The following is an 11,059-nucleotide window of genomic DNA, read 5'->3' as shown; positions in this document are numbered from 1 at the left end:
GGCCTGATCAATAGTTCCTCCTTAAATAAATATTTCATATCATAGTGACAACATGTAAAATGTTGAATGTTTGTCTTTTGATTAATCCCTTAAAAATTGAAATTTTTGGAGTTTAATAACAAAAACTTTGTTTAAATGTTAAAATGAGCTTGTATAGCACTTTTCTAGTTTTCTGACTAGCTTTTACACCTTAGGTCATACTTACTCATGTACACACTGATGGCAGAGGCTGCTATGTAAAGTGACCACCAGAAGTAACTCATTCACACAGCTTCACACGTTGCCGCCAACTAAGCAGTAGGAGCAACTTGGGGTTAAGTGTCTTGCCCAAGGAAACATCGACATGTGGCTGCAGGAGCTGGGAATCGAACCCCCGACCTTCGGGTTGATAGTTGACCGACTCTACCAACTGAGCATCCTTTTGTGGACAAATATATCTCAAGACTAAATGCACGCTAATTCAAATGAGCCGCGGACTCTCAAGAGTAATACACTTTAAAATGTAACTAATTGGTTTCTACTCAGTTGAATAGCTACCAATTCTTGTGTTAAGAACAAAAGTGGCCTTGAAAACTTCAAGTCATCTTTGAAATAATTGGTTAAGTTACTAGACTTTGCTATATCCAGTGCAGCTGTTGAGATTGCTAGAAGACGGGGGCGTCGCTTAGAAACAAAAGGGGAAGTATTAGGGAAGGTTGGTGATGCAAACTGATAACTCTGTAGACCAAACCATCGTCAGGTCACATGAGCCATCTCTGCAGGCTATAAACGCTGGTTTCTTTGTTGGTTGGGTCCTTCAAAGGATGCTTCCCCTGACTTTTTATGTCTAAATTGTTAGAAACGTGTTTAATGTTTATGACATTCTTTGAGACAAGTGAGCCAATCTGACGTTAATAAAGATCTGTTCTCTCCATCAGTCATATTAATTAAAATACTACCATGAGGGAGATTTTCTTTATGCGCCATCATGAATGACTCACGGCATATGCCTACTGTTTTTGTTAAGAAGGCTTTCATTCATGGTAAGATGTGCATTCATCCAGTCCCCAAGGCCTTTCCCATCTTTCATTGCGCATTATTACAAATAGCCGCCTGACATGCACCAAGGCTATCATAGGTTTGTCATGCTTTGAAAGGCGAGGCTCGGATAATACATGTGTTTGGAACCTTGAGAGGACTTCTTACACTGACAGATCACCTGAGTGAAAAAAGATGACTCAGTTCCTTCAACACAAAGCATCACTACTGTACAAGCGTGCGTGTGGGCTTCTGACCTTGGTTCAGTCGTAGCGATAAATGCCTCGAGCCAGTGGGAGGGGTGTTGAAAACCAATTCATAAACACCCACACAAGAGCTGAGTCCCACTTGGGATCTGGGCACTTAATATCCGGAAGAGAGGTTATGGGGGGGGGGGGGACACTGGCAGGGTCGAAATGGGAGAGGAAGTTAAGCGAGGAGTGATGGAGTACAACATCTGTAGGATTAAAGACGTGTCAGGACAGAAAATGTAACAACGCGTTGGGAGGGAAAGGTAATTAGCTGAATTATTAGCTTAATTAGCTCGACGCTAATGATCTCTGTGTTCTATCAGCCATGTCAGATTGCTTTCTGGCATTAGCCTCAAATCCTACCACTTACTCTATGCCACATACACAGATAACAAACACAATTTAAACATGCTCTAGTTTTGTTAGTTCACAAAAAAAAACATTATTAGTCTTAAAGCTCCCTGGTTTGGTTTTAATTAACTGCTTCCAATCAACTCAAAAATGCTGAATAAGTCAAACTTTTTTTTATGTCAAAGTGAAGCCTGACACCTACCACCTCTCATTAACTCTCCTCTCACAGATACCTTACAGACGGCGGCCTTCATCTGTATGCGCGGAACGCAGGGCGAGCCTCAGACGCAGCTTCTTCTCGAGAAATCTCCCAGAGAGGGAGCAAAGAGGTGCAGGGTGACATCGACAGGTAAGAATCCAGCATGTCAATTTAAATGCTGCTGCTTCCTCTGCTGATCAGTGTGTGATGTGGGTGTGGACTGTGGACCGTTACAAAGGTCCAGCTGAGGTTATGAGATCCATGCAGGGACACACTGGAAGTATCAGTGCACTGTGTTAAATATCAACATTTGCATAAAGTGTCTGTGGTTTGAATACTAGTTCATTTCTTTGGCATGAAGCCGTTAAAACTGAACATGATTGGATGGATGGCACCAATTGGGTTCGACTGCCTAAGCTGCTGCGGCGGCCTCGATCGTTTCCACTCACGTCGAGCTTAATCCAGGTGGATGTATTGCGGCGCTGAATCCAGCAGACTGTGCTCTGCAGCCGGTGATGCATGTGCTCGAGTAAAGTGGTGTTCTGTGTTGAGAGCGGCAGGAAGGCTGGAACAGATCAGCTATGCCGAGCAAAAGTGTCCGACACATCGGCTCACAGCCAATTGAACACATTTTATCCATTCACCTTGAAAACTGCTACCTGGCTAACGACTAGGCAAGACAACAAGGGGAAGTAGTAATGTAAAGAAAACGGTACATTTGGTATGCAAAAACAATCTCTTTCATATTGCACTCCTGAAGTCTTCTAGAAATGTTCAGAAATGTAAAGCCCAGATATTTTCAGGAACGTCCGGAGATATGTGTGTCTGCTGCTCTTTCACAACTTGACACACTCTACTGGGCTCAGGTGAGGTGGGTCAGCTGTGTAGCGCATGCAGAGAAGTTATAAGTTTTATATGATTGTGACTGTATATCTGTGTTAAAATCACTACAACATGTATGCAGAAGTTTCCTCAAGGCAAACACATCAGTGGAAAACAGTATCATGACAAACCAACACGAGCAGTAAAGAGTATAAAGCATCGAACCTAAGCTCACTCCGCCCATCCTGTAGCCCTGAACTTCTCTTGAGTTATACCTGCTGCGTTCACTCATCAGCTCACACAGACTTCACACGGAAATTTACTAGGAGACTGCCAGGAATAATTCCAGATTAAGTCGGGATGAAAAATGTGTCCGTTTGCATTCACACATGCAGCTCGGCCCAAAGATTTCAGGGCCATTTTCAGGAGTTTTGTGTTAGTGTGAAAGCACCAAAAGTAAAAGAATCAATACAATAATAATTAACTTCTGTACATTTTAATCTTTCGTTAAACTACTGTTTGTCTATTTTGGTCGTTGTTGTTGCGACACAGGTAAATATTACCACCATGTAAAGCATTTCTCCCGACATTAGCTTTTTGAATAGCCGTTAATCTCTGTTGAAGTAGCCTCAGAGTGCTGACATTACACAGTGGTTAAGATAAAGCAGAACAGAGGTCAGTCCAAGAGCGCCTCATTTTATTCTCATGGCGGTAGAAGAAAAAAAATAGGAGATAAGAGGACATAGCAGAGTTTTATTTATCTTTCAGTCGAATGTTAAAAGATCAAAAAGGAAAGATGTGAAAGAGGAAATGTGTGATGTGTGTTCAGAGTTTCAGGAGGTGTTGACAGAGTCAGTCTTCTTAAGAGTAAATGTTTTGCACCATATGTGTGCAAACAGAACAGGTAAACGAAAAAAAGTTTTTGTCCTTCAGGGGTGATCGGCAGGGCACCCACACCTCCTCCTCTGCAGAGACACACTCGGCTAAATGAGGTGAAAAGGAGAGGCGTGCGATCGATTCAAAGCTGTCAGGCAAAGATTGTGATGACAGGCCCTCAGAGAGAGGGCTGCTGCGAGAATCGACTGACGAAATGACATTTCCCAGTGTCGCAACTTCAACTTCTGCCAAGACTTCAATGAGGAGTGGGAGGCATGAAAAAGCCGATCAGATACGGCTCTCAAGAATTACTCGGCTTTTGCCCTGCTGCTACCGTGCTACGTGCTCGCTCTCACATTCACATCCGTCACCACTGCCAGTCAAGCCCGTCAGCGGGGCAGGGGGGGGGGGGAGTCCGATCATATCTGAGATCGACAGAGCGTCAAAACATGCTAGACCTGTCCAGAGGTTTCAGACTTGCCGATTAACCTGCCCCCTCTGTCAGTCTGAACGGGGTCTGCTTGTCAGGCTGTCAGACTCTTTGAGGCAAAGGGGATGAATGGGATAAGAATAACTATGAACCCTGCGAACCGTCTCTTCCCCCCGCATGTTTTTTTTTTTATCTCTGCAATATGAATATTCTGCCTTAAGTTTATCTCACCTTGCTTTGACATAAATCCCCAAAATTGCAGCTTTTTCTCTGCTAAAGTCTGTGTTAGCGCTCCGGGCCTCTGGGAGCGATGAGGAAATATCGATGTCTGCTTCCTCTTAAGATGCCTGCAGGCAAGAAGCTCCCAATAGGAAAAGAATCTGAACTCTGGAACCCTGTTTTTTCCTTCCTTCCTCTCTGTGCTTTTCCTTTTACCAAACTGTAAGAATGTACACACACACACACACACACACACACACAGACGCTCCAAAAAGTACACATGCCTCCATTGCTTCCCCTGCCTCCCTCTGACATGTGATTGTCAGAAGCTGTGCTGTCACTTCCCACTGACAGACGACAAAGCTCTGGGGAAGGAATTCATTTTTGGAAGCGATTGCTCACCGGGGCTTCACACCTCTAGGCCGGCTTTAGCTCCCTCCTTAGGACAGGATCTGCCTTCCATGATTGGTTCCTTCTTTATCCCAGAGCATTCGTCTCCCTCTCCACATAACCCCCCCGGCTTTAAGTGAAACGAGTAAGGGATAAGACCCAAGTTCAAACAATCTGTCCGCTGACTTTGTGGAACTTTCTATCCCATGAAACACACACCTGCCGTCGTTCCCGCAGTGACAGATACAGGCAGCTGATGGTGTCGTTGCACCTGCTCTGATTAAAACCATGACTTTCATTTTCAGCCGTCTTATGATCATTGTATACAACAACCAGAAAAGACAGTGAATGCTTCACCTGTTTGCTCGATTACTGCTTTATATCCGCTCCCTTATCTAAGGGAAACTGTCGGAGGAACACAGGGAGCAGTGCTGTGAGAGGAAAAAAAACTCCTAAACAGGCTGTAATGAAGCATCTTCAATTCATGAAATTAGGAGGGATTTTTGTTAACTTCATAATTATGTTGTACTCTTTATCAAATACCTCATTTAAATGTAGATTATCCTGAATGACTTTTAAGAACCCCTGGAGGAGGAATGTCACCTTTAAGCATTCATTGTGGGTTTATCAGCGATTTTCAGAGTAAAATTATTTTTCTCAGAAATAGCATGACTCAGACCTCAACGACAAGTCACAACTTTGTGGCCAAATTGCATTTTAGGGGCTTCTATAAACCAGCTCTCTCAGAACGCGCCGTTTTTGTGTGTGTGTCTCTTTAAATGCAATGAGTCCATCCTGAGTTTTGACTTACGCAGACCACAAACAAAGGAATGGATGGGTTTATTTCCCATTTTGTGGGTTGATAGACCATCTCAAGTAGGACTACAGTCTTATTAAGTTATATGTTCAGTAAAAACTCCTGAAAAACTCCTGAATTTTTTCAGGGTGAGCAGCATCTGTCAACACAAACAGCTGATAATAGTGCTAGTTTCTGGTTTTGCCTCCAGCAGCTAAGTGTAGCTGTAACTCGTGTTAGAAGTTGTCAGAGCAGAGCATGGGGACCTCTACAGTTTTGGGGTGATAGATATGAAGTGACAAAATAATTTGTTCCCCATTCAGAATAGCATAAATGCTGGGGTTTTTTTTATCAGTAATGGAAATGACTATGCATTAATATTCATCTCGATCCTCTCTTCTCCCCCATCTTACAATTAGGAAAGAACGCACATGCAACCACACACACTTTTGAATCACCTCATACAAGCATAAACACACACTTGCAAAAGTACACTTCCCTCCGCCCTCCCGGCACGCTGGCAGTGGTAGAGAGAGTTCCTGGGAGGAAGAGAGCCGGAGTCTGTCTGTGTACACAAACCAAGCTCCCATGAGGCTCATTATGCTTCACGCTTTGCTCCGACCATAACGACTCCCCTGACTGCCTCTGATGGCAGCTTTACCCCCAAACCAAAAGAAAGCCCCGGAGGAACTTCATCTAAATGACTCATCAGATAGAGACGCCTGAACAGCAGGTGACTGAGACCATCTGGGGCTTGAACAGGGTGGGCTTATATTCGCTACAGTATAGAGATACATCATTGTCATTTGCTGGTCAGATATGTTCAAAGAAAGTTCTCCTCTGTTCAAGAGGTTTAGTGTTATGTTTCTGGAGGTGGTTTGGACCACTGGTAGAGACAAAAAGACGAGAAGTTAATTCACATCAGAGAGTCTTCATCGTCTATGTGGGGGTACAGTCAAAGCATTTTCACCTTTCAGGATTCAGGAGGACTTTTGGCTGAATATCTTAAGTTGTGCTAAAAACAACGGGCGACCTCAGGTGGGCCGATGTGGACCAACCTGCACTTCCTGAAATGTCCACTTGAGGCTTCAAAAGCCAGGAAAACCCTTCAGGTCTCAAATGAAAATGCTAATTTTAACAAAAAAAAAAAACATGTTTACAGCCTAGTTCAAAACCAATGTGGTATCAACTGCTCATTTCTCTACTGGTTGACACTGTATGGGCGGTTAATTATTTCAGAACTAATCTATTTTGATTGTATTGAGCCCTATTTCTAAATTTATTGACTTGTATTTATGTTGTTGCTTTTTGCCAGGAGGCTTGATTTCCTTCCAAGCTCCACCTCTTTACCCTGTACTTTTTTCTTCTTATTTGCCTGTTATCTGTTGACCACTATGAGGTAGAGTCAGTATTTCCAATATGGTGACTGTCACCTTGGGCTTCAAAACGCCTCTTCAGTAACCAATGGGTTGTATAATTGAGCCTGTGTCTATGTCTTGAACAGTGTTTGGCTACAAATACAACAATCAGACTGATCAGATTGAGTATGAATAATGTGGTATACAGATGTTTTATACAGATGAAATACAGATATTTCACTAAATAATTGCATTAAAAAACATTTAACATTGTTACACATAGTCTGCACATGTTGTGAGGATCTGCTGCAGACAGTGCTCAGAGAGTTTTTGTAAAGTATGGTGTTGGTGCATAGCTCACACTCTGCAGAAGAAACTTCATGGTGACATTTCAAATCCCTCAAAGCATTGTTTTCTGATAAAGCTTCTGTACTAGAACTGTAACATATGCCAAAACAAATAAATCTGTGATAGGTGCATATCAGCCTGATTATATTAGCAGAACAAAAAAATATGTTGGGCTCTTAACGGTCCAGGAAACTCTCCTAAATCCGACCATCTGCCCCAGAGACGCTCAGCAACAAAAGCTCTGATCTCTCGTCTGATCAGCCCGTTTTAAAGAACAATGGTTAATTCAGCCTCGGCTAAAAAAGCCACCCTCTAAAAATACCCTCCTGTCATGCAACATAGATGAGCGCATGCTCGTGGCTTTACTGTCAAGCAAAAGATGCCCAAGGAGAATGTTTTGACACCGACAGGCTTCCCGTTCTCAGCAGAGGCATGAATAAGTTACAGGGCCTCGCTTTTAGCATTTGTGTCTAGCCTGTGTGTGTGTGTGTGTGTGTGTGTGTGTGTGTGTGTGTGTGTGTGTGTGTGTGTGTGTGTGTGTGTGTGTGTGTGTGTGTGTGTGTGTGTGTGTGTGTGTGTGTGTGTGTGTGTGTGTGTGTGTGTGTGTGTGTGTGTGTGTGTGTGTGTGTGTGTTGTGCTGTCTCTCTTCCTTGCTCGCCCTCTTGTTTGAGGGCCGGACCATGGCAGCTGGCTCTGCGTTTTTTGTTTTTTTTTGTTATTTGAAGCTTTGGGGGATTGTAAGACAAGTTTGTGTGTGTTTGAATGTGTGTTATGTTGACGAAAAGAGAGCTTGTCTATGTGCGCGTCCTGGACTACATTTTGTAATGTGTGTGTGTGTGTGTGTGTGTGTGTGTGTGTGTGTGTGTGTGTGTGTGTGTTGCTGAGGAGCAGGATCCTGGCTGTCACTCTGCAGAGTGGTGACAGTCGCGGCGGTGGAGCTGCATGGCTCCTCAGTTGCTGCCGTAAGCAGCGAGGAGATTTGGAGAAGAAGGTTTTTTGCCATCAATGACAAAAGTCAGTCGTTATATAAGTTCCTGTGTAGTTCCTTCTCTGCCAGGGGCGCCTGCTTAGGAAGAAAATATCCCCTCTCACGTTGCACCTGAAACTGCCGCGTCTCAACATTTCTGCTTTCTAGCTTTGTGAAGATTTTTCCGGCACCTGCCTGTCTGCTTCTGTCTCTTCTCAGTCTTTCCCCCTGATGAAGAGCACGCGCACACACAGACTAAACTTAGCAACCTCTGATGGTAATTGGCAGAAGTTTTATCGCCGATTTTGAGTACCCAGCTGTGTCTGGCTCTTGTGATCATGCAAATGTGCGTCCTCACTTGTGCAGGTGCTTGCATGCATATTTATTTCCTCTCAAAAAAAAAAAAAAGGACGGCCCACACACTAATTAGGCGTCTTTTCATTGAGAGGAGCTCAAGGGAAGGTTTTTTTTACAAGCTAAGTTTTCCTCCTCTTTCTTATTCTCTGGCATTGATTCAAGTGCGTCCTCCATTCTGAATGCTGCTCCCTCTGTTTATCACAAATCTGAATATTTCTCCTCCTTCCCTCCAGGAGAAGCTTGATGTCCTCGTTAATAACTGTACTCGCTGAATTAATAAGTGAAGTCAAGCAGTTACTAAATGGGCAGTGATGAAATAAAAAGACATCCTGTGCTGCTTCCCTTTTTTTTTCTCAATGTGACTTTGGAGTCCAACAGATCATGGAGATGTCTTCACTCAAATCTGTGAAGTTTTTTTCTTCTTCTGCATCAAACGTCAAATGTCCAGAGGTACTCACTCTGAGCCGCTCAGTGTAGAGCTCATGGTCTGTATGAATGCATCATTGTTGTCAATGTTTTACATGTTGCATTGAACAAACATTCTGCTTTGTTTTTGTACTTTTCATGCTGAAATAGCTCCCTGTATTATTTCCATAGCTACCCTTTTTTTAAACAAACTGACCAAAACTTTAACCAATAATCTTAATCCTGATTAGTCCTTTTTAGAAGCTGACTTTAAAACCAACATGAGGATTTGAAGTATACTTTGTTACAGTTAAATCACATTTGTATGATTAATAACATCCATTCCTGCAACTATAGTTTGAGGTCTGACTGTGTGTGATTGATGGGAAACTGTGATGTCATAATGGTGAGTCACCTTAAAGTAACACAAAGGGGACGTGAGACGTAATGGGACATTTACATCCCTCGCTAGTTTCTAATGCATGTGCTGCAGAGGTCATGTGTGACTCCACATGTGAATCTGTAATCATTGATCACATCCAAGTTTATTCTTGATGTTTGTTGTTGTTTGTTTTAAAGAGCATGTTTATGTCTTTTAATATGGACATGCACCTTTTAAAACCTCCTTTATCTGGACGTTTGTATCTTCAGTGTGAAGATGATTTGCCAGTGCCTCTTAATTGGCTCGACAACGAGCCCCTTGGGGCAGAAACTTTCAAGTGCTCCTCCATAAAATCTGTCGCCCACCAAACCCACCAACACTATCGCCCCCACTACCACAGAATCAGAGAAGGGTTATGAGGGCTATTATGAGGGCTTGCTGTGGCACCAGCGGAGAGGCTACAGTAGAGCTAGGTCTAACCTTGTTTTATTCTTGTACACTTACTACCCCGGGCCCTCTACAGATCTCAGACCAGTTAACATAATGGTTGATCCGACCTTGCCCTTTATGCTTAAAAAAAATGTTGAAAATGTTGGTGTGTTGTGCCTCAAAGTAATATTAGAAGTCATATGAAGTAAAAGGGAGGTGATTTACTTTCAAAAGAGGAAAAAGGTGATCAGTGGATCTTAACTGTGTTGTGATGTAAGGCTGTAAGACATAGAGTCATAGAGTGATTCCCCTACATCCACTGCAGTGGTTCCTTTTATCTCTTGACTCTTGACGTGCTGGTGATTTAAAACTTTTAATCGAATAAGTTTGCCCAGTTACGGGGGGTCGGTTGTTTGCAGAGAAGAAAGCTGCAGCTTATTGCACTGTTGAGGCAGAGCGTGTGACCCCGAGAGCTAACTTGAATTATCAGAAATCAGAATTCATTGAAAAGTTTGAGATGTCTGTGTGCTTTTTAGAGACGACGGGTTTTGTTTCGCAATTCTCAACAGGTTGTGATGAAAAAAGAAGCAGCAGCTAGGATATTAAAGCATCACATTAAGCATTTGTTATCACTTTACGCCTGTCGTAGGCAGTTTTCCTTCTAATGTGAGCGATAATGCAGCTTGTTCTCATTCTCTTCATGACTTTGAAAAACAAATGGAGCATTTAAAATCATACTTGCCACATTTTTATTTGTATATTTCCACCCAGCAGAGGAGCCTCGGGGCAGAATTAAAGTCTCTGTATGTGCAGTTCTGTCACAAGAGCGCGATGTGGCCGAAAAGATTTGTCTGCAAAACTGCTGATGGATAAGCTGATGCCTCCAAAGGTGTCTGAATTCAGTGCTAACATCGAATAGATTTCCAGATAGATAAAGAGGGGGGAGACTTCTGCTGCGGCTGTATCAATTCATATGGCTGAACATTTCCGAGGATACGAGCCCATTCATCAAGCGACAGGCCCTAATGAGTTTGTGAAGATGAGAATCAACAAATCTCCTATCACTGCTAATTCACTCTACAGCCATGGAGCCTGACTCTGTTGTGGATTATGACAATGTAATTGTATTAAAAGGCGGGGGTGGGGTGGGGGGGGAGTTGAACATTAACGAACTAGAACTGAACCTTTTATTGTTTCGATTTCTTCCTTATGATCAGCAAATGAAAACCTGTAAAGATAACATTTTAAACATAAATACTGTGCGGTGTCAATTTAGAGAGTCAGGACAGACAGGCTGTAGTCTGTTTTTTTCTAAGTGAGCTTGTTGGACATCAGTTCTGCATTTTTGATTCTGCACACAGAGGTGCTGGTTGTCAACAGGCAGGGTAGGCAATTTGCTTGGGGCCCCAGGCCCCCCTGAGAGCTGACAAACCTTAGCCTAGCATAACCTTCGCTAGCATCA

The 11,059-nt window shown here is 43.1% G+C and overlaps 1 protein-coding gene across 1 annotated transcript in view; it reads left to right on the top strand.

Moving 5' to 3' along the window:
• The window catches only part of nav3 (neuron navigator 3), a 225,412-nt gene that overhangs the window by 158,542 nt on the left and 55,811 nt on the right, over positions 1 to 11,059 (top strand). Inside the window, 1 exon segment of the mRNA XM_065951515.1 lies at positions 1,849 to 1,968. Within this exon segment, the coding sequence (XP_065807587.1) occupies positions 1,849 to 1,968 (120 nt within the window).

This window comes from Labrus bergylta, chromosome 23 (assembly GCF_963930695.1).
Source record: "Labrus bergylta chromosome 23, fLabBer1.1, whole genome shotgun sequence".
Taxonomy (NCBI): Eukaryota; Metazoa; Chordata; class Actinopteri; order Labriformes; family Labridae; genus Labrus; species Labrus bergylta.
The sequence above is the reverse complement of the archived record's forward strand: the minus strand, read 5'-3'. Positions and strand labels throughout refer to the sequence as shown.